We start from the raw sequence: 23,593 nt of genomic DNA, 5'->3' as shown, positions 1-23,593 counted from the left end.
CCTCCTGCCCACAGACAGCCTGTTTACCAGGTTTTCCATCAATGCCATGTCAAGTGTTGGCAGATATACCAAATATGATAACTCTGCTACCTACTTATCCAAGACATTCTAGGGTTCGTGGAATACCCTCTCTACTCTACAGTGAGGCAGAATGGAGTGTAGACAAAAGCCCAATTTGGGAAAAACCATTAAGAAAGCCAGGTAGACTGTCAGTAATAAATGACCATAAAATGCATTTCAAAGAAAAGGCGTTGTTAAGAATTATGGTATCAATGTTGCCACCCTGTCCGAAACATTCATGTATACCTGGGATTCCCTCTAAGGCTTTAAAGAGACCAGGGAAAGTTGTGAGGGAAGAAGCTCCCAGTATGTTAAAATCCTTGGCCACTTTTCCAAAACACAGTAACATTTCAGGTCTACCTGCAAAGAATATTGCAAAGGACAATGGCTGGTATATGGATAAGGATGTAGTTTGGGAAAACACATTCAATAGAAGGATTGAAAATGTACCTGTCAAAGAAATGTCATATAGGGACAAATCAATAATGCTGAGTATGCTTCCATCATGTCCACAACAAGCCCTGAACCCTGGGTTTCCATCTGCTCCACGATCCAAAGCTGTTGATGACATTGTGGAAAAACATCCAGAAATGTTACAGTTGCAGTCATGTTGCCCACAACAGTCACATATCATTGGTTTCGCCTCAAGAGTTTCAATTATTTCTGATTCTAAAGTAGTGGGATGGCCAGTGGTGACAATTAAGACACCAGGGGATCTTTACACCACAGATAATTCTAACAAAGATATAATAATGGCAAGCGTTCCTCTTAAACGTCCTCTTACAAAAATGTCTCTCAGTTCTGGCCTCACAGCAGTTCCACCACCTGGTGTAAACCGGCTACCAAATATGATAAATATTGTGCCATCTTGCCAAAAGAAAGCTTCTGTTCTTGGGATACCATCAACACATGTGCATCATTCAGAACAGGGTTGGCCAGGAACTAAGATAAGTGTAAAGCAGAGGACAAACCTCATGAGTTGTAAGCTTTCACTGAAAGAACAGCAAAGAATGGAGATTGAGTCATCAACCTGTCCTATCAAGGCCATTGTTGAGGATTTACCAGCATCAAATTCAGAAATTCAAGTGCACCAGCAATCCTTCATAGTTAATGGGAGTAACATATTGTGGGATGATGCCAGTCCAACTAGATTAGATCTTGACACAAAGAAAACAAAATCGGATGTTTGCTCAACTTTGGAGGAACATAAAGATGAACGGGGCTTTTGGATACCGATTAAGGAACAAAAAGAAATAGCTGTTCTAGAAAAAGGGTGAGTGAGATGGAGATTTGAAGTTGGAGTTCTCTCTGTGATGTCAGCGGGTTAGTTTTTGAAACATTTGCCTTTTCAAACGTCTTTTTCAGAAATTTGCATTGCAGAATGTGGCACTCCACTCCTGACATGCCACTTATCTTGAGTGTTAGGAAGAGGTGGGTTGCCTTGGCTTGCACTGTGATGCAATGATGTGATGCATAATGCATGCCTCATCTCAACACAATATGACTGCAAAATGTGCATTTGTTGTGTGTCATACTTTGAGTAATTCTGTGGTTTATACCGTTTTTTCCTCTTGTTACTTGTATTGTTTCAGTCCCAGAGGTCAAAAGCATATTCAAGAAAAACAGATATTAATGTATGAAAAGGGCAAAGAAGTAGAAACTGCTGTAGTGAGCGTGAAGGGTAATGGTATCATACCCTTAGAAGAGTCAAATACTCTACATACAACTTTGCCGGTAGAGTCTTTGGACATCATTCCTAAACCTTATGACACTGTGGATCAAGGGTGTATTAGATATTCTGATAGAGGGTAACTGTGAGAGGCTAATACACAGCCTCTGCTCTTGCCAGTTTGATATAGGTGTATTGTTGTTTGTTGCATGGCTAATTGTTATAATGTCCACTGAAGTTGTAGCAGTAGTGCAAGTGGGCAACATGGTTTCACAAAAACTATAATGGCAGTAAAACAAAAGTGCAAGTTAGTTTATAAATCCATCCTTAAATAAATCGGAATAGAAGTCAGTTTTCAGCAAATCATGAATTATTAAAAACATTATTGATAGTTTTTTGTTATTTGAAGAGTTTTAAATGTTAAAAATTAAGATTTTCTACATAACTCGGGAGGTAAAAACTAAGTTATCCCAGAGATGTATAACAACATCCAACATCTTAATAAAAAAAAAAATTTCAACAGAAAGACAATAATGACTTTTAGGAACTATGCTTTTTGATATACTTTATTTGTTGATCAAGTCTAATGTTGAAGGAATGTTAACTCGGTACTAATGCTGGCTTTACTGCATTGGCTGTTAAATGTAGTAGTTTATTCAACACAAATGTGTGAAAACTGTGGCATGATGTTTTGTTTGCAGTGCAGCTTTTTTAGCTCAAGTGAACGGTTGTTTTAATACAGGCTGTTTGGAGTGAATATCATTTGTTAAAATTGCATGCTTGAGATTTGATTAGATTATTTGTCTTAAGAATGATGATGAGAAGTAATATACAGTTTTTTATCAGTCATTGCTATCATGTATGAAATAGATGTATCTTTCTAAATAATTCATTGAGGTACACTGTACCAGGCTTGGATTAAGTTGTGATAAATGTATGTAGAATTACAATATAGCTTATAGAAAGGCTCTATTATTTGGTATCTTTCAACAATACACTTTGACCTTTATTTTACCTTCTCTTCAGACATGAACACTTGGGTTCACTACAGCCATCATGCCCAATTGTTGCTGGGGCAGAAGAACCCCCATCCCGAACCAAAATAAATAATGCTGAACAGCGGTTACAAAGACATCCAACAAACATGACTATACTGTTGGAAGAGCTACCAAAGTCGACTGCAATAAAATGCTCTACAGACAAGATCATATTATGGGAGGAGCTACCAAAGGTGACTACAGATGTTTCTAGAAAAGCATCAGAGACTGAAATGAAAATGATAAAAGACATGGTCAGTGTCTCTTCAATGATGTTGTACACTGGTAATGAATTGAAGACACGTACAGAACCTGGGATTGCAGATCAATTAACAATTTGCCCAACAGCGAGCGGCATATTTGAATCCACAGCAACTGCTAAACAAACAGATCAAACCCAGCTGGAAAGGGAGTCTACTTTCGAGACGCCATCAAAGGATAAGGCAATGGGAGGAAAAACGTTTGCCTGTCCACCCACACAATGTGTGCCATCTTGCGTGAAGACTGAAACTGAATACAAACAGTCCACTTTCTCCGAAGTCTGTCCCAGTCTCACAAGAATTGCTGGCATGCCGTCTAAATTGCCTGTAAAAGAGAAACACTGGCTCCTCGATCCAAAGCCAATCTGGGAGAAACAATCAAAAATAAATGTAATATTCATGCCATATGCATCAAAGGATGATACAAAGGACACAAAGGAAATGGTCTTAATGCTACCCTCTTGTCCCAGAGAGGCCAAACATCCAGGGTTCCCATCTGCACCACAAAACAGTTCAAATATGGCGGATAGTTACCCTGGTAGTTCAAGTGTGTCCAGTAAAGCTGGTTTACCATCTATCAGTAACAGATCATTGGTATCTCAACAGGAACCACTTCTGCAAAAGAAAACTGACCTTGTTGTCGTACCAGCGTCAATAAAAGAAGAGAACATTGAACTAATGAGAGCTTTGTTACCAACCTGCCCAAAATATTCTTGCATACCAGTCATCCCTTCAATTCCACAACATACGATAGCACATTGCGGATCAGATATGATGAGCCTTTTCAGCTCTTGCCCCAAAACTTCTTGTATTGAATGTGTTCCATCATTAAAAGAACATATGAGCAAAAGCTGGTCTACAGATCACAAACCTTTAGTGGAAATATATTCAAAAATACATGTAGTCATGATTGAAGAGAGACCTTACCATGAAGACATGAGGGCCATGTCAGCTTTAGCTCCAACTTGTCCAAAAGAAGCTTGTATCCCTGGATTTCCTTCGGATCAGGAACCTACAGTAAGCTATAACAGATTTAGTAGGGTCAATCTCCTTCAATCTTGCCCAGCTACCTCAAGTATGGTGGGTTTTCCTTCGATGCAGAACACTGACAGCAAATATTGGAACACTGTTTATCAGCCATTATGTGAGAAGCAAATGAAACGGGAATCTGTATTACTACTGGGGGACGCTAACATGGACAAAGACATGAAAGGAGTTGTTTCTCTTGCACAAAGTTGCCCAAGAGAATCACTAATCCCGGGCTTTCCCTCTGTCCCCAAACCGAGGAAGATTGATGTTGTTGACATGACAAATATGGTCAGCCTTTCAAGCTCATGCTCACAAGCATCACAAATACCCGGATTTCCATCATCTCATACTTCAAAAGATTGGAAAGTGAGCAGGAAACCATTATTTGAACCACATTTGAAAGAAAAGCAGGTGTTGTTGATTGACAAATGTGTAGTTCAAAAGAAATCAATGAAAGCAATGGTTTCTCTTGTACCATCCTGTCCAAAAGAGGCACGTGCACCAGGATTTCCTTCTAATCCAAATTACAGAACTGTGTGTAGTGAACCAAATATTATCAGCATTTTTACATTGTGCTCACAAGCCTCCAAAATACCTGGATTTTCTTCAGTTAATGTGGATATGAGTGTAGGATGGGTAGCAGAAAAGGGGTCATTGCTGAAGAAGTTACCAAAGAAGAGGGTCATATTTGACACACCAAATGGCAGCAAAAAGATAATGAAGAATATGGTTTCCTGTGTACCATCCTGTCCTAAAGTGTCAAGTATCCCTGGTTTCCCATCTATTCCAAATCCAAAAAAGGTGTATTGTGGACTAAATGTAGTCAACCTCCTTCCCTTGTGCCCCTTGGTGTCTATCATACCTGGATTTCCATCAGTCGAAGATCACAAGGAAGAAGGATGGGGTGCCGAACTGGGTTCATTGATGCAAAGACCTCAAAAGAATATTCCGTTTCTGAATAACAGCTCACCAATTAATGTAGACAAATCCAAAAACATGTATGCTTTGGTTCCTTCTTGCCCAGTATCATCAAAGATTCCAGGCTTCCCATCCGTCTCTCAATACAATATGCTGAGTCTTGTACCTATTTGCAATAGTGTGTCCAATCTCCCTGGATTTGCATCCTTTGTAGGGGCCTCAATATTACAATGGCCTCCTAATCCACATGCATTGTGTGATAAGCCTATAAAGAGCACTGTTTTTGTGATACACAGTCCAAATCAAGATGTAGTAACTGCGAAGACGATGTTTGCCTTAGCACCATCTTGCCCAGAAGCACCCAGAATCCCTGGCTTCCCCTCGGCACCTCAAACTAAATCCAAGATTGAACCCAATATGATACGCTTTGTACCTAGCTGCTCTATTGCTTCAAGTCTCAAAGGGTTTGCGTCCATGACTACACACCCAAGCACAGGGTGGCTAAATGAAACAAAACCAATTTTGATAAAGCTTCGGGAGAAGAGGGCACCGATGATGATGTCACTTGCTGGACAGGATGAGCTAAATTGCTACAATATGAAGGGCATGGTGACATTAGTGACAACCTGCCCTAAAGAGGTCAGAGCATGTGGTTTCCCTTCTGCTCAAGTTGTGAACAGACCACCAAACATGGTCAGCTTATACACATCTGCACCATGTGTTTCATGTATCCCAGGATTTCCATCAGCGAGGAGGCTTAGTTCTGAATGTACAAATATACCATCTAAGACAACACACAGTAAGCCACTGTTTGAAAAGCAGCAGATTGAGAAGCATCTAGTCATTGCAAATCTTCAAGCCAAAGAAAAACATGAACAAGATGAACCAAAGTATATGGTAGCAATTGTCCCATCATGTCCGAATTTAACTCGAATCCCTGGGCTCCCCAGCATTTCCCAATTGAGTCCAACAGAGAAGGAAACATTGACTATTCCATTCCCTTGTTGTACAGAAAGGGTTACACCACATGAATTGCCTCATGTACAGTCAACTCAGTCGCACCTCAAGGACCCAATAACTCCTGGTGTTCCCTCTACATCTTTTAGCCTCCCCAGCACAGAACTTGCAAATGGTGAGACTTTCAGTGTGCATTTTCAGGTCACATTCTTTTTTCTTTATCCTATCTTGTTTAGTGTATTTGACTATGTTTGCTTTCATGACAGAGGAGAAATTCAAAGGCAGTGCAAAGCAAAGCATAGACCTATTTGTAGATCATGGGTAAGTAAAAGAGCCCAGTGCTCTTGCATTGTTTGCTGTGAAAGAGGTCAGTTTAGTGCTTGCCTAACATGGACTGTTTAGACCAATAAACCATTACTCTAGTGAATTAACAATACAGTGCATGGTAAATTCCTGTATTTCTGTGAAGTCTGTATTTCATTACATCTTTTATTGTTTTGCTTTCGTGACCTATCTGGATAATTCTTTAACATTCGATGTATCTGGGTCCTCAGCAAATCACACATAGAAAGAGGTGTTGCAGAGAAAGCCCAGACAAGGAAAAGAACATTGGACCCATCAGACCCAGCAGGAGTCTTGGATTGGGAAGTAGTGGAGGCAGAGGGAATAGTTACAGAAAAACAGACCAAATCCTTTTTGTCAGCAAAAGAGGAAGAGTCTTCAGGATTAGTAAATGTTATTGCGGGTGTTTTCCACAAAGGGTAAGTGTAGGAATGCTGTGAAATGAACTGTTTGCAGCATGCAACATAGTATGCATAAATCATTTTGTAACCCTACATTTCACGGCCCACTTGTCATACATTAAACTCATTCTATTTTTAAGTGCAGATTTCAAAGTTTTGGTTAATATTAATTTGGATACATTTGCATGGGAATTGATCCTACTTTCTCCGATACTTATTGTTTTATATAATTACCTACATGTAAATAGAAACTGTTGCTTTCACATGGTTCCAGGTTTCAATTACTTACTCCAATATCCATGTCTCACAGTTATGAAACAGTAGCATCCATTTTGGGGCCATCTGGCTCCGCTCTAGCTGAAGTGGAGCACCAACCGAAGGCTGTCTCTTCTATGGATCTGAAAGACAAGAGAGTGACCCCTTCAGATGAGTCTTCAAAGCATTTTGTGGACAACACTACTGCCATACAAAAGATAGAGGGCCAGTTTCAAGACGTTCCCCCCCAACATAACACCGAATATCTCACAAGTGCTGAGCCTTACATGTTGGACTCTCCATCACCTACCAGCGAAAGTGATGACGGGATTTCGGTTTGTTTAAACATGAAGAAATGGCCACCACTGACTGAGGCAGATATCTCTAAAATATCAGAGGAAGATGGTGAGCAAGTACAAGAGGCATTTCTTGATCATACAAAGGAGAGATCACTCACAGGGCACGACTCTGATCAAACACCTGTAGACGATGGAAGTTTGTTAGCAAGGCACCAGACTGAGACAGAACAGGATGAGGTTAGGACAGTGTCAACTTTTCCACAGCTGGATAAAGGGTGAGTGCTGGGGGACAATGACCCATTTAAGTGTTTGGTTGCACGGTGTGGTAGTTTACATTTTCTGCATTTTCTGCATAACATTGTCTCTTGTTCTGCTTATGAGCACTTACTCCTTCGGAAATCGTAATGGACAGCTATTTGTGATGGCAATAAAGATTGGCAATGTGACGTAGAATTGTAATTTTGCCTTTTTTGTTGCGTTGTACGTAGATGTGGTCTTTATGTCCTTTATGTGCTGCTTTGTATTTTCAATGAGGTATGCATATACACAAGTAAAGCTGAGTATTTACAATGAAAGACAGTTTTTCGCTTTGCAATGCGTAATAAGATTAGGATGCTGTCTTTCTGGTTTGGTTTGGATTATTTGGTTGGAAATGAGGTGCACCGTACAACTATGACAAAATAAAAAACAGCACTTTTTTAAGCTTCTCCTTTCTTTTCTTTAAGACCTCAACAAACACATATGGAAGGAGTTTCTGCCACTTCCCAGCAGCCTACATCAAATGAGTCACTGACAGGTACAAATGTTCACAAGGAGATGCCCATGGACAAGCCTGCAGGTTTTCAGGACATAAGTCCAATTGGACCACAAGCTGACTTTGCTGTCCCTCAGCGAGGCAGAAAGCCAAAGAGAAAAGTTCCAGACCCTCAGAAGAAAATGTTTGATCAGAAAGACAAAACAGTACCAGTACGACCTCTCCGACGGAAGGATAGTTTGACACCAGACCGCAAACATAAAACTGACAGTTTGACAGTCAAGCCCCTACCTGAGGTTGTTCCAGTCCAGTCTGAAGGAAGAAATGCTGCTGATGAGATACAACCTGCAACTGATCCATGTTGCAACCTCAACAAACAAGACACAAGCACTGCTCTTGATGTACCTCAGAATGCTCATGTTCAAGATGAACCAAACACAGGGGACTATAGGCAGAAAGAAGAAACAAAATCAGTTCAATCTATTGTTGTTGTTGCACCTCCTCGTGTGAAAAGAAGAGATAGCAGTTTGCCACCTGTAAAGCCTCCGAGGAGAAAAGGAAGTGTCACTAGAGACTCATCTGTTCGAAAAACTAATGACCAACAACATTTGAAAGCCCAAGTCAGTTGTTCTTTGAACACTACGGGTCCAGTTTCTTCTCAACCTTGTGAGAGTAGCTCTGGCGCTCCATGTACTGGAGAAGATTCTGTTGGGAGTGCCTCTCTCCAGACAGACGCAGAACTGGTCGGCTCAAAGCAAACCTCTTCTACCCCAGGATCGCCCAAGAAAGACAGTAATGCAACTGTCCAGGCCTCTTTTCCAAAGGAAATTGAGAGCATCACACCAAAGCAAGAGCCAGATACATTTTGTGCTAAGCAAACTGCTTATCTCTCCATTATCAAAAAGATACGTCTTCCAAAACGCAACAAGAAATTGACCTCAAGCAAATCTGGGAAAATTGAAACTGACGAGATGTCTGTAAAACCCGTCCAGATCGAAAACGCAATAGAAGAAATAAAGCAGACAAACAATGCTGGTGACGCATCTGTTGATAAAAGCAACACCACATATTGTCAGAAATCACAGGATGCATCAGAGATAGCAGAATCAGAAATGGGCAAACAAACAACCCTTCAAACCGTTACAGCTATGGCAAGCACGTCTACAGTTTCTCATGTTGAAGATGCAGAAAGGGAAGGGTGTCCTTCATCCCTTTCCTCAACAACTAAAGAATGGTCAATGGTGCAACACAGCAAAGGCGTCCCCTCTCCTCTGGGTGATAAACCTTCTACATCTACTGAAGAAGATGCTCCTGTAAAGTTGAGGAGAAGCAGGTTGATCATTGAAAGCATTGTTCAAGTAGAGGATGGTCATATTTCTGAGAAACCATCAGGAGCTTCAAGCTTGCCCGTACCGAAACCACGAGTAAAGAAACGTCTTAGTGGTTCCTTTCCAGATGACATTACAATCTCTGGTTCATCACCTTCCTGCCAGGAAGACAAAGTAACCGACAACACTTGTCTTGGATCAGTCCAACAGAATAAACAGTCAAGCTTGCCTGTGCCGTTGCCACGGGCCAAGAAACGTCTAAGTGCAACTTATTCAGATAGCCCACCACCTGTAGACAATGCATTCCCCATAGAAATGGAATTATCTCAGATAAACCTTGAGGATACATCTGCCACTAGCAAGGAAACAAAGGGAGACTCAACATCATTGGATTCAAGTGTGATCTCTGAAGTCCCGGTCCAAGGAGAAGATGGTGCTGCAGTGTCAGAGTTGGAACAGGGAATGCTAGAAGCAATGGGAGAAGAGGACTTTACTCTGGTAAACTCTGTTGAAGATACTGAGAAGGCTTTGGATGAAATCATTAAAGGATGGACCTTTACAGAAAAACCTATTTCAACACGTGACTCAGAGAATGCTGCAAAGTTGGGGTCTGAGCAGGCGGACATTGAAAAGGTCCTGGGAGGAGAGGTCGATATGTCCCTTGCTTCCACTGTTGCATCTTCTCAGGATGACTGGCTGCATGTAGCCAATGATAAAGACAATGATAAAGACAATGATAAAGACAGTGAACTAACGGAAATAAACTCAAGGAAGGAAATGAGGGACGAAGAGTTGGACTTTGGCTTTGAGTCTGTAGATGTAGACACTGGTTGTTTACAGGAGGAAAGGTAAGATTAGTCGGTCCACATTTATTTGTGGGGTGGGGGTGTAATCATATCTCACTAACGCTGCACAATAGAAATTCTCATTTCCATTCATTTTTTCGAATGATCTAATATGGTATTTTTAAAAGGCTTCAATTGTGAAAATCATCAATAAGCAGTGTTTTGCTTTTCATCAAATTAATTATCAAATATTAGTTGAACTTATCTCTTGCTTTGCTTTGTTTTTGTGTGTCTTTCCAGGAAAAGAGAGAAGTCAGCTGCTGCCATCCATCGAGGGGGTGAGCCAACGACACCTCAGAAAATACCTGCAGATGGGGCTGCCTCTATGGAAGTAAGTTGCACTTATCAATAAATATATATTTTTAAGATTGATCAGAAACTGTGTATAAGAATATATCACCTGACAATTATCCCTAACTTTGCAATTCCCTTCATCTTAAAGAAGATCATTAGCCTCTTTGCGTTTTTTGTTTTGGTTTAATTACCTGCAAACTCTATTGCAATCAACCTAATTACCAGCAGCAGAACATGTTGATGAACCTACTATCTACGTTCCCAGCACCAAACAGCAGGCAGACACAGTTAGTGACTTGGCTTACTGTGGTAGACACATTACCATTGTTACATTGTGTTGGGCTATAGACAGAATAAATAACTTGCATTTGGCAAGTGTCTTTGTCTCCAAAGTGACAAACACACCATTATGTAATAGTCTTTATTCAGTCACAGGCTCTAGCTCACTTAATAGTTTGGGGATTATTTGGTCTTAAATGTAATTAACATTTCAATAATTCACAATAATTGTCATTTTGTGTGTTCTAGGGCTTTTCGCCCAGTCCCAGCTTAGTAACATCCAGTCAGTCTCTACTTGACTGGTGTCAGGAAGTCACACAGGGTCACAAGGGATTGAAGATCACCAACTTCAGCACCTCCTGGAGAAACGGCCTCGCGTTTTGTGCCATCTTACATCACTTCCAACCAGAAAAGATGTAAGAAACATTTGAAAATACTCGGTCCAAAGGTAAAGATTTGATTTTAATCTTCTAAATTCACCATTTATTTTGTCTTTCTTTGTGTAGTAATTATGAAATGCTGGACCCCTATGACATCAAGATCAACAACAAAAAGGTGAACTGTTAAATACATTTCTAACACAACCTTACAGTAATGTCTTTGCATGTGGTAATTCCTAATCTGATCTATTTTTCTCCATTTGGCAGGCTTTTCATGGCTTTGCAGAACTAGGCATATCGAGGCTAATGGAGCCTTCGGACATGGTCATGCTAGCAGTGCCTGACCGCCTCATTGTCATGACCTACCTCAACCAGATCCGCACCCATTTCACGGGCCAGCAGCTCAGTGTGCTCCACATAGAAAGGGACAGCAGCGAGTCCAGCTATGCAGTAGCAGGGGACAGGGATGTTCAAGAGGACCCAGAGGCCACCGCTCGCTACTGCGCCCAGAGGCTACAGGAGGGGGGCAAAAGTCTGGAGACCAATGGGACTGCAGCTGCAGCAGAGTCGGACAGTAACACCGGGGAGGTCCTTCCACCTCCCAGAACCAAACGGGTTGCTGGAGCAGGTGGGGCTAAGTTACCAGTGGCCCCACCAAGGACTCACTTCCTGTCCAAGACTGGTTTCTCTCATGTCAAAGACGCTGATCTGGTCAAGAAGCGTAGGTCACAGCGAAGGAGTGGGTCATTAGAAGAAGGAGACATATCAGTGGTATTGTACCTACTCGTTTATCCCTTTTTATTCTTATCATTACATTTTTCTCTTTTACTTATCTGTAATATATAACTTTTTGTGTCTGCAGGTTGTTGAGGGGCAAGAAGACAGTATAATCAGTCGGAGGAAGTCGGACACTGGTTAGTCCAATTCAAGAACAACTGTCATATATCCATCTTGTTATTTATGTTAAAGATTCTTCTGGTGGTGTTCCCTTTCCGGTTTTGGACATCAAAGCATGTAAACATGTCACAGTAGAGGCACAAAATACAAATATCAACTTTTTTTTAAATAGTATTTGGACGTGTCAATTTGTGACGTATTTCCATTGTTTAATTCAAAGTTGTTCAGCATTGATTCATCCTTACAGTAAGGTTCTTTTCATGCATTCAATGCATTTCTAATTAAAATGCAATCACTTTGTTGCATATCTACTCTTATCCAATACATCTTGTGATCATCTTACAGAGAGAACAGAGGCTGTGTTTGAACCAGAAGGCCAGGTCAGTACGGTTTGTTTCATTGTAGGGTTATATATCTAGAACTGACTCCAAGTGTATGTAGGTCATTGTGTTTTGGTGTGTGTGTGTGTGTGTGTGTGTGTGTGTGTGTGTGTGTGTGTGTGTGTGTGTGTGTGTGTGTGTGTGTGTGTGTGTGTGTGTGTGTGTGTGTGTGTGTGTTTTAACACATCCAGGACCCCAGCCAGTATGTGCTGAGTCAGATGGAGGCCCTGGAAGCGGAGCAAAATCATATTGATAACAGAGCGGGTGTGGTCGAGAGGAAACTCAGACAACTGCTAGAAACAGGTAGGATAATCGTAAAGTATTTTATAGCTACACATGTGTGCACCATATATGACATGCATTACGAGTTATGGATTATCAAGTCATATTTATGGAAATGAAATACGCATTGTACTTATTTATAGGAAGAAATTGTTTTCAAAGAATAACGTGTCATTTGAAGGCCCAATTACTACAGGATATTGTGCATGTCACCAAATGTTCACATTTTCCCGTATTACAATAGTAAAAGCCAACATTTACAAAAATAAATGATACATTTTGATGTTAGCAGTTCTGATCGTACTACTGCATTAACCTAATTAGAAAGTAGTAGTAGAAGGGCTATAAATGACAGAGTTGTAATGTCATTTCTCCTGCAGGCAGTGACAAGTTGGAGGAGGAGAGGTTGATTCAGGAATGGTTCATGCTTGTCAACAAGAAGAACGCTTTAATCAGGAGGCAGGACCATCTGCAGCTGCTGTAAGATTCCACACACCGCTGGAAATATGTGTAGTATACTATTCAATGTACAGTACATATACATCTCATTGCATGGTCCATTAGTACCAGTTGTGGCGCTTCTGATAAATTCGTTTTTTCTTGTCATGCATGTTGTAATGCATCTCTTTTGATTGACAGGCTGGAGGAACAGGATTTAGAAAGAAAGTTTGAGCTGTTAAACAAAGAGTTGAGGGACATGATGGCGATGGAAGGTAAGACTTTAATGCTTAACGTACATTGCCTTAACAACATGCTGGAAAAAAGTGAATTTATTTATCAAATGTGGATAGAGAATTTCTTGCAAGAAAGTCCAGTCAGTCACACAGAGAGCATACAGTCTGCAGAGTGAAAGATGAAGAGTAGAGTTTGGGTTGCATGTTCAAACACAGATAGAGGAGAAAGGGAGGGGGGAAGCTTGGGGATAATGAAAGGGGAAGTTAGGGAGTTAGGGAGGCCATGTCAGGATGCTCTCAGTTCACCTGAGGTGAAGGTCATACTGTTGGTGCACATAGAGTGAAACTAACAACACTGCAACACATCTTCTTAATAAGGAATTGTCCCAAGTTTAGCAAAGAAGTGTGAGAAGTAGCAAATATAGATTAACATTAGCAAATAAGAATCACACAATGATATTATTAAAGTAAGTAAGTGAGTATAATATGTTTCGATTACAATGCTCATACTGTAGCCGTGTGCTCTTCTTGACTTTCTGTCTCATTCCATGGAATTCAAATGCAAAGTCTCTATAATCATTTAGGAAGTGCTTGAAATATGTGTGACTGCTTCTCTTTCGTTATTTCTAAAACCTCCTGCCTTGACAATGCCAACATACTCTATATAACTTCTTCTTTTAACAATGGATAAAGTTGATGGGCAGCTTTCTGGGGATTGGAGCGTTTCCCCCAGAATGTATAAAATGGGGTTCAACTTAGCACTAAAAATCATAAGAGCTTGTTAATTGAATGATTTCAAACTGACCAAAGTTGGCCAAAACAAAGTTACTTTTAATTAGTATATGCACTAGTATATGTACAATGCAGTCTCATCCATAGATCCATTTGGCTGCTAATAGCTAATACTTCACAGGGAACCTTAAACATTATTTTTAAGACGTTCCCTGATTCCCTGAGAGGCCAAAATAAATGTTCTTGAAGAACAGATTACACCTTTTTTTTTGTTTAAACAGGTGGGGCAATACTGAACTAGATGCAGTAACACTTTTGACAGGATTCTTTTTAAAGCAAATACAGGTGTAAAATGTATAGGCCTATGTATATTTTGAAGTGTATGTTGTTGTAATACTCATTCCGACCACAAGAGGCTGAGTGCACCTCTACCCCACGTTGTACATAGATAAAAACATTCATATGTTAATAATATAAGTTTTAGGGCGTCTGTGTGTTTAAGTGCAAACTAGTTATTTTCCCCCAAAAACTATTTTTGATCATCATTTCATATTGTTCTTTTTTTATTGTTGTAATACTGTGAGCCATGTTCATCTCTGAATATATATTTTTTGCACAAATTTTTTTTGCACAGCCCTCCATTTTAAAATATAACACATTGCAGATTGTCATGTATTGCACTTTTGCAAGTTTTTTAGATTTTTCATTTATTTAGTATATTTGAATTTGGTGTAAATACTTCTCTTTATTCTTTTTGAATGCTAAATAGTTTTCTTTTTAATATTTTCTCTTTATAATAGTTATATCTTTGACCTTCTCTTACAAATGTAAGATCTTATTTCCTTGTGTTGTTTATGTTTGCATAATCATTCACTATACCTGTAAAGCGTTAACAAAATAAATCTACTATTATTATTATTATTATTATTATCATACGCCAAAGCAAAGTCCTTGTGTGAACATACTTGGCAATAAACCTGATTCTGATTCTGCAAATAATACCTGCACAGCTCCAAGTTGTGATGTTCTCTTTGAAGCTTATCATTCTCTCTCTTTTTTTCTCTCTCTCTGTTGTCTATGCAGAGTGGCAGAAGAGTCAGGACCAGAGACACAGAGAGCAGCTGCTACTCCAGGAGCTGGTGTCCCTGGTCAACCAGAGGGACGAACTGGTCCAGAACATAGACGCCAAAGAGAGAGGGTGAGACACACGAACAGTGGGGTGACCTGTCTTTATCATTTGTCCCACACATGTAGCCCATGTCCTGCATTTGATTGACAGTTGCCCGTCTTAAACTTGGCTTTAATCCAATGGCTGTGTAGAAGACAGGAGAGCGCATCACCATCAGCTGTATCAGAGGGTAACTTAACTCATGGGTGTAGTCTGTGGAGGGCGACTCACTGGAGTTTTCCAGACATTTGCCAGAGTTTTGTTTCAATTGTGCATGGAGGGCAATACGATTTGAAGCAACACTACCTGCGAAACTCACAGAAAGATAGATCAAATAAATATATTGCCAGGATTTTATTTTAAGTGACTACAGGTGTAAAAAAATGGAGTGTTTTGAAACATTTGCCAGAGTTTTGGTGAATCCGGTTTGATGCTTCATGCACAACTCAGAGAAATGCCCGGCTCATAAAGAAACATATAGATCTATGGATACATTCCTTGTGAAACTAAAAGAGGATAACAAAGCAGACAACGTAACCGTCTGCTGAAATAGTGAACATTGACCACGCTGTGCAGCACTTTTAGTCACACAGGTCAGGTCTTCCAAAAGAACACAGAAATATTTACGGACGATAGTTTGTTAGGAAAAATCCATTCAAACCAAATATATTCCTTCACTTTTTTGTGCAAACAATTAAACCCTAGTGAAGCATTGTTGTTAATATTTATAAGCTTTTAGTTTCAATAGACATTTTTGTTGGACAGACATCGTATTTAAATCTAAGCTACCTCTTGTCCTTGCAGTAACATGTCCCGCATTGTCCCGCTCATACGTACTCTTTGTCCCACATGTGGCATGCTGGCACCTGGTAATAAAGTCTGTCTGTTGGGTGGGGAAATATGGGTGGTACATCAGTTCATGCATACATAGACCCCTCTCTCCTCTTCCTCAGGGCTGTGGAGGAAGAAGAGCGCCTGGAGCGAGGCCTGGAGCAGCGGAGGAGGAAGTACGCCAAACAGCAGAAAGAAAAGTGTGTGATGCAGTGATTCTGTCAGCCTCCAGCAACAAAACGGTCTCACTACCTGAAAGAAAACGGGGAAGACACAACCAGGAACGGTGCGGTCGTGTTGGTTCCCCTGCTGTCAGGCTGATTGGTGTGGTTTTAAGTCGGCAGTCAGAGGATATTTATACACAGGAAGTTAAATGTGATCAATAGGAGCTGGATGTGTTTCCAATGGAGACTCGGATGGCCCCAAACCACAGAGAGGCTATGTTTAGGCTCTGTAACGACATTTTATTTTGGTTTGTTTCCCCTTTTTAAATGTGCAATCAAAGTGGGCAGTAGATTTATTTCCTCAAATTCAATGTCCATGTCCATTTACCTAACCCAGGATTCAGCACCCGTTGAGCAGAAGCCCTTCAGAGCCTTCACCGAGCTGCTTGTTCATCCGGACCGTGTGCTTTGCTGTGTTTATAGTGACTAACAGATCGTGAAAGTGTGTTTGATAAAAAGTGTCTGTATGAGACTGTAAATGTTTGGGAGAGATAAGAGCTGGCTACGGCAGGAGAGAGTCGGTTGTTATTAAGGTTCGGCAGCATTTCTGACATGTTGTGAATTTTAGCTGCAGACTACCTAGTGCCAGACCATTCATAAAATCAGAGATTCAGCAGTTCCTGGTGACTGTTAATCACGGCAGGGTCAGAAAGCCCTTCAAAAATACCATATTGAATAGCAAATCTCTCACAATGTAACGCTATAACACACTGCTGTTACCTCCTGAAACCATTTCTATCAATACTTTTGGATCCTGGATCTGGATAAGGTCTGTTTAAAGGGACAGTTTACGTACAAAAAAAAACGTAAAACATTTTTTCACAGCACAGAAGAAAGCATGCGAGCAGCTCAAGGTTGCGTGAGCTATCTTACGTCACAGCTCCCCTGAACGGACGACTGTCCCTTTAATTCACATTTAAAAACAGCAAGGTTCAGAAAGCAGATTGTAGTTAAGGGTAAAAAAGGACTTAAGGTTATAGACAGATTTTGATCTTGTTGAGTGAGTACAACAACGTGTGTGCAAAAACAAGTATAGGTCACCAAAATTGCCTTATTAAAGGATGTTTTACATTATGAAAACAAACGTTTAACCACCCCTGTTTTAGGCCAGAATTTTAACGCATGGCAAATTCCATTGAGAATGAATTTCGCTCATGTCCTCTCCATGTTTGAATATTTTCATTGTTGAAAAAATACATTTAAAATGTTACGTTTAAATGTTTGCATCCTATTGTATGATAGGATAACGTTGCAAATTGAATGCAAGGATAAGAAAAGCAGCCATGGGACGGATCAGATATTCTAAATAACTTATTGGAATGATTTAAAGTTTTACTATTTATTCAAGACAACTGTAAAATGGTAATTGTTGTAACCAAAGCCATCGCTTAGTGCAGCATTTCAATGTGTAGAGAATGTTCACACAGGAGCATGTGTCCTCTCTGTAAACTGATTCAAATCATGACATTGATATTTCTATAGACTTGTACATTTAGGATGTTTCTTTTGCCGACTATTAGGAAAATGTTCTGATACGTGTTTGTTTCAAAACATTCAATGAGTCCTGACATTTATTTTTCCTATTCAAGAAATTCGAAATACTTTTACATTATGCAAATGTCTTTTTTGTAATTGAAAGCAGAAGATGTGAATGTCTCTCATGATCTTTGTTAGCGCAATATCAACATTAGCTTAAAGTGTTGTTGCACTTTGACTTCAGTACGAGGATGTTCTGTGATGTTTTAGGCCTGAGGTTTTGTTTTACTTTTTAAAGTTTGCAGTTCTCATGTTTCCAAAATCTCTGGTGCGAGCAGCTCCGTGCACCTCGTGTGTGAAGTGGTTACAACCTGTTTAAATGATTGCTATTTTTTGTGGTTTTAATGTTGCACTTGCACTATTTGTAAAGTCTGGAAAATACAAATGATTGAATGCCTTATTTCATCTCATGGATTTTTATCTCATGGATTTTTATTTAATAGAATGTATACTTTCGCATTATATTGATATCATGAATTGATAAAGGGTTTGTTCAGCGTGGGGAAGTGCTAATGTTGGTCTTTTAGCTGCACTGAAACATGTATGACTTTAATGAAATTTATTATGTCAACAAATTACACATAATTGTATTAGATTAGTTGAAAGAAATATTAACTTTAAATAAAAAAACATTAGGCTCAACCTAACATTATTGCATTCAACTAACTTAATACAAATTATGAGTTACAAGTTGGCATTAAAGTCAACGTTTTAGTTTTTTCAGTGTGTTTTTTAAAGGTTGTAATTCCGAGCATATCTCTGTAATTGAGGCCTCCACATGGCGATGGCTAATCAGCTAGCTAGCAGCTAACGGCGCTAACAGCACGAACTACAACTGACAGAGCTTAAAGTGTTCTGGGAACTCATCAGGTATTGGCTGACTTTCATTTAACTTCTTAGTAGTCAAAGAAATAACTGTTAAAGGTCCCATGACTCATGGCCATTTCTACTGATCATAGTTCCATTGTTGAGGTCTACTAGAATAGATTTACATTGTTCAATGTTCCAAACTCACATTGGTTTCTCATACAGCATCTCTGTAAAGTATGCTTATTCACTCTCTGTCCTAAACGGCTTGTTGGAGCTCCTGCCCCCCCTGCGGATTGGTCCATTTGGGCCTGGGCAGGTCTTCTCTGTGTTAGAGTTTTACTCGCTACAGGGTGTACTTTGAGGGTTTGTGACTCTGCAGAACGTTTACATGCACAAGCTACAGAACACAAGGGGACGAGTAATAACCGGAAAAGCACGACATGGGCCCTTTAACTGAGTCTAAACTAGCTAGCTGGACATGTTTCTCCAACTCCATTCTTGTGTTTTAATTGCTAATCTTCCATCAGAGGCTAAATTGTCATCACACTTATATCACGTAGCTTGGCATTGAAAATGGCATTAGCATTTATTTGGAATCAGGTTTCTGGCCATCCAAGTCCAATGTTCTTTTTAAGTTCTTCTTTCCGTCCGTTCAAATCAGCTATTTCCCAACCTTTTCTCTGTTCAACTATTACCGCTGAGCTGTTTTAATCTTCTGAGAACAGCTTCCTCCTGCTGCTGGACACAAGTTTCATAAGAGTACTTGGAATCAACTACATGATAAGTGGGCTCAAAACAAAAGGAAGTTTTTAAAAGTGGTCAACCCTCAACAAATGTCTATTTGATTTAATGAGAAATGTTTTGTAATGAAAATGCCAGTTTCTCATTCCATTGAATGATATGATGACACTCTTTAGGTGTTAGTGGCTGTGAGTGTGTTTTCAGTTGCAGACAAATAAATGAGAGATCTTATCTGTAGGTTGATGTGCCAGCGCTGCAATGTAGACGGAACAAAACATGTCTTACAATGAGGTTCAAACTGCAGTAAGTTAACATTGTGTACTCTTTTCAGTCCTCAGTTTATTTGAGGGTGAAAAATACTCTTTAAAAATGCATGACAGAAAGCTACAATTATTTAAAGTCAGCATTACCAAAGAGATAGAAAATAGAAATAGGAAGTGAGAAAGTCTTGCCCAATACTGCCCATAAAGGATTTTGGCTTTGGGAACTAAAACTAAATACAGATGTTTTTTTTAGGGTTAGGGTTTAGTAATAGTATACAAGAACTAAATACTTGTATACTAGAGCTTAATTCAAAGAAATTACAGTTTATTACAATTGTCTTTATGCATTGAGAATTAAAACTTGTTAATGAATTTGTGTACAATTCAAATTTTTAAAATGATCGTCATTATCCAAAAGTGTCTGTATTTGGAGAAAAACACTATTCAGATGTAATGTGTATATATATATATATATATATATAGTAAGGATATCAGTGTGTTCTGAAGTATACTGTCTTATTGTATCGTCAATAGCAATAATAGAGGAACTCCAGTGTGGGAGGCGACATTCCTCTGAGTCCAATCATTATAAGGAAATGTAAACATTGTTTCAGTGACTCCCTCAGTGCAGACTGACAGGCTGGATGTGAACTCTGGCAGGCGTAGATTATGATACTCATTTCTAACACACTGTAAACATGGCTGTTAGTAACACTACACTGTTTACACCCCGGTGTGTTTGGCATACTTTACTCCTATTGTGGATCCTGCTGTGGGAAGCCGGCTGTGAAAACCAATACCAAGCAGAGGAGGGTGAGTGTTTCACATTTAATTATTTGACACAAATGTATAATCGTATATTTAATCTCTGTGGGACATTACACTGGTTGTCAGAAAGTGGAACATTTTCTAACTGTTGCCTCTGCACACCCTAAACCAAAGAGTTAGTGCATAAGTAAAAATAGAGTTAACTTCCCTTAGACAAAGGTAGCCTATTATTGATGTTAAATTACAGTATTGTGTTTTTCAAAGATGATATAGTATATTGAGCGTGTTATATTGTCTAGTGTGAAGGCAGTGATAGAAGAAGATCTTATGAGCAATAAAGCACGGAAGGTTAACAAAAATGCTTGCAAACTTATTGTGACATCATCAGCAAAAGGTTAGTTTAAGCTTTTTAAGCAGCATTTTAATGTTGGAGCTGTGGAGGCAATTTAATACTGTTTGTTACGTTATAACACCTATAACAATCTGCAAACCAATCATTTGTTTTGTATATAAGATTCGTCCTTTAAACGTACAATAGTACAGTATTTAGCAGATTTACTTTGCAACATGTTGCCATTTCTTATCTGCAGTCTGTGGTTCAACCCCATCATGTTTACAGTCTGAGCTGATGGGAAAGTACCAAGGATCTTTACCTGACAAAAACATGATTTTATTTATACAGGTTTTATATACAATCCATCAATTGATCATGTGACTTCAAGAGGGAAATATATACAGTATATACATTACCATAAATGTAAGATACATAACAACCGTCTTTCTTAACTTTACAAAATATTCAATAATTGTATTTGATCATTGTTAGGAAGTGTTTTAATTGGTTGAAATTAATGATAGGTCGTCTTTTTTGACCTCATTTTTTTACAGCAGTCGATTGAACTCTATTATGTCTTCTAATAGCGACAGACCTAACTCATTCATATGTCAATTTGGACTTAACACTTAATATCTTTCCTTTAACGGAAACATTCTGGTAAGATTTCCATTTTGTTTTGTTTGTGCAAATGTTATGCAACTAAAATCAATGTTATTGCAACTGTAGAAAGAGGAAGCACCCTCATAAGGAAAAGCTGAAAGCATTTAGGAAATTGCTATTGTTGTACTAAATCAAAAGAAGCCAGTACTAAAGGAAATATGTGACCCCAAGTAATGATCCAGCACAAATGTTACGATTCTTTATTCTTTATAGATGTTTTTTTTTCTTATGAAACGCCTGTTGTCATTTTGAAAATGTCCAGCATAATTAAACAGAGTGTGTTGTTTGCTCTCTCCCTGTTTAGTGGAGATTTTCCATTCTGATAAACAGAAATCATTGGAATGGAAATCTGAGCCAAACGAAGGGGTAAGACGGGATGTGAAATGACACATTTTTGATCATTCTAATGCTTGTTTCATGCGCAGTAAAAGGTTTAATCCATCACTAAATAATGACGATACAAGATTGGACACAATGTTAAATGCTAACTAAACACGTCAGTGTATTTACTCTAGCTGTGTTACCACGTGTGAAACCTGCCTGTGTTTCACATAACGAAATATAACTTAAATCATAGGATATGAATTTGGGAATTTGACCAAGATGTCATTCAACAAGAACTCCCAGTTAATGAATAATCACTGTTCAGACAACATCATATTGGGTCGAATGATTAGTACCTTATTATTTATTTGCTTATTCCACTTTGTTGAGTCCCATCAGGATTTTGTGAACCTGTAGTTCTACTCTGCAGCTTTTCAGCAAGTATACATTGTTTACATGTTGTTAGTTTTTGGCCGGCCTATCAAAGTATACTGACTTAAATTATGTTTTTTAATCCGTATATTAATATCATATATTCAATAGAAATACTCTAGGTATACGTAGATACGTACATGTGTACTGTTCTGTTTTGTATACTTTTTGGTCTACATTGCTGCTATGATCAAATGTTTTCCCAAACTGGTATCAATATGTTATCTTATCTTCCCTAACACCCCAGTGGACTTCAGTTAACCTTGCTTCAGTCCCTGTGCTTCAAGCTTGTGCAAGGCGCATGACAAGAGCTGTTTTAAGCCCGTGGATGGAGCGGAAAGATGCCCACTACATACTGATGGATATTTCCTTAGCCCAAGAACAACAGCCGTCTGAACAGCTGAGCCCACTACAAGTTCACTTTTTTGACAAAAATACACCAATTACAAGGTTTCAAAATAGTTTGACCGTCCTGAATCTTAACACCTCCAGGCCTTTCCCTGTCAATGCAGTCCTGCTATCCGGATACTTTGAGCGCAGACTGGCTCTGGGCCTGGGCCCCGTCAGACAGACAGGCTTCCAGCTGGCCTTCTCCTACTCTGGAACATGTGTGCTGCTGACATCCATCAGACTGTACTACAGGAGGTGCCCTGACATCGTTAGTAACCTGGCCTTGTTTGAAGGGACGGGGGCTGCGTCGGGTGACCTGAGGGGCTCCTGTGTGAACGGAGCTGTGGAGGTTTCTCCTCCTGTTAGAGAGTGTGAGGCGGATGGAGAATGGGGTCCAGAGCATGGAGGATGTAACTGTAAACCCGGCCATCAAGTCATGGATGACACATGTCGAAGTACGGAGATTAACTTTTTCAATTACATTACTTTAAAATATGCTGCTTTACTGATGACTAGAGAATACAATTAGATAGAAGACAGACAAGTCAGAGGAGGAGTTATGTTTCCTGACTGTACGCTTCCTAAAAGCTCCAAAGATCTGCTTGATAGATTTATTTACTTAGATTTATATATATACCGTATATATATATATATATAACATATATATTTATATAACAGCTTTAGCTCAAACTGTGTATGTCCGCCAGTGTCAAGTGTCAAGTGTCAGTGTCAAGACATGTGATTTTTTACTTTTACACAAAATGTTCTGTTCACTATATAAAAATTAATCTAAAAAGGACAATTAAAAGATCCTTGTCAGAAATAATCTTTGTTCGCAATGTTTACATAAAAAATGAACTGATATATAAAACCAGGGTCATTCAAGTAACCAACCACACACACACACACACACACACACACACACACACACACACACACACACACACACACACACACACACACACACACACACACACACACACACTATACCACCATAGGTGCAAAAGGAAGCGTCTTTAGGTAGCCCTAATACATAA

At 39.4% G+C, this 23,593-nt stretch overlaps 2 protein-coding genes across 2 annotated transcripts; both read left to right on the top strand.

Annotated features, from left to right (window-relative positions):
• Positions 1–2,967: 2,967 nt before the first annotated feature.
• LOC104956050 (uncharacterized) lies at positions 2,968–18,231 on the top strand. The gene is made up of 16 exons (XM_010783489.1): positions 2,968–6,105; positions 6,197–6,251; positions 6,485–6,691; positions 6,984–7,502; positions 7,953–10,157; positions 10,395–10,485; positions 10,977–11,143; positions 11,234–11,282; positions 11,375–11,878; positions 11,970–12,021; positions 12,350–12,384; positions 12,576–12,687; positions 13,047–13,146; positions 13,306–13,379; positions 15,156–15,270; positions 16,194–18,231. The coding sequence occupies exons 1-16, from the start codon at positions 3,000–3,002 to the stop codon at positions 16,285–16,287; spliced, it is 7,485 nt and encodes a 2,494-aa protein (XP_010781791.1). The 5' UTR covers positions 2,968–2,999; the 3' UTR covers positions 16,288–18,231.
• A 1,869-nt stretch (positions 18,232–20,100) lies between these two features.
• LOC104956051 (ephrin type-A receptor 5-like) lies at positions 20,101–23,119 on the top strand. Its single transcript, XM_010783490.1, has 3 exons — positions 20,101–20,458; positions 21,715–21,776; positions 22,414–23,119. The coding sequence occupies exons 1-3, from the start codon at positions 20,344–20,346 to the stop codon at positions 23,083–23,085; spliced, it is 849 nt and encodes a 282-aa protein (XP_010781792.1). The 5' UTR covers positions 20,101–20,343; the 3' UTR covers positions 23,086–23,119.
• The last annotated feature ends 474 nt before the right edge of the window (positions 23,120–23,593 follow it).

The sequence above is a fragment of the Notothenia coriiceps genome, unplaced genomic scaffold (assembly GCF_000735185.1).
Source record: "Notothenia coriiceps isolate Sejong01 unplaced genomic scaffold, NC01 NC01_scaffold00025252, whole genome shotgun sequence".
Lineage (NCBI taxonomy): Eukaryota > Metazoa > Chordata > Actinopteri > Perciformes > Nototheniidae > Notothenia > Notothenia coriiceps.
Note: the sequence above shows the minus strand (reverse complement) of the source record. Positions and strands in the feature narration are given on the sequence as shown.

Bases quoted from the DNA above. Each gene is read 5' to 3' on its own strand.
- LOC104956051 (XM_010783490.1), top strand. From the start codon at position 20,344: ATGGCTGTTAGTAACACTACACTGTTTACACCCCGGTGTGTTTGGCAT. The intron at 20,459-21,714 runs GTGAGTGTTTCA...CTCCCTGTTTAG, and splicing joins CCAATACCAAGCAGAGGAGG to TGGAGATTTTCCATTCTGAT. The intron at 21,777-22,413 runs GTAAGACGGGAT...CTAACACCCCAG, and splicing joins AATCTGAGCCAAACGAAGGG to TGGACTTCAGTTAACCTTGC.
- LOC104956050 (XM_010783489.1), top strand. From the start codon at position 3,000: ATGAAAATGATAAAAGACATGGTCAGTGTCTCTTCAATGATGTTGTAC. The intron at 6,252-6,484 runs GTAAGTAAAAGA...CTGGGTCCTCAG, and splicing joins GACCTATTTGTAGATCATGG to CAAATCACACATAGAAAGAG. The intron at 10,486-10,976 runs GTAAGTTGCACT...TGTGTGTTCTAG, and splicing joins ATGGGGCTGCCTCTATGGAA to GGCTTTTCGCCCAGTCCCAG.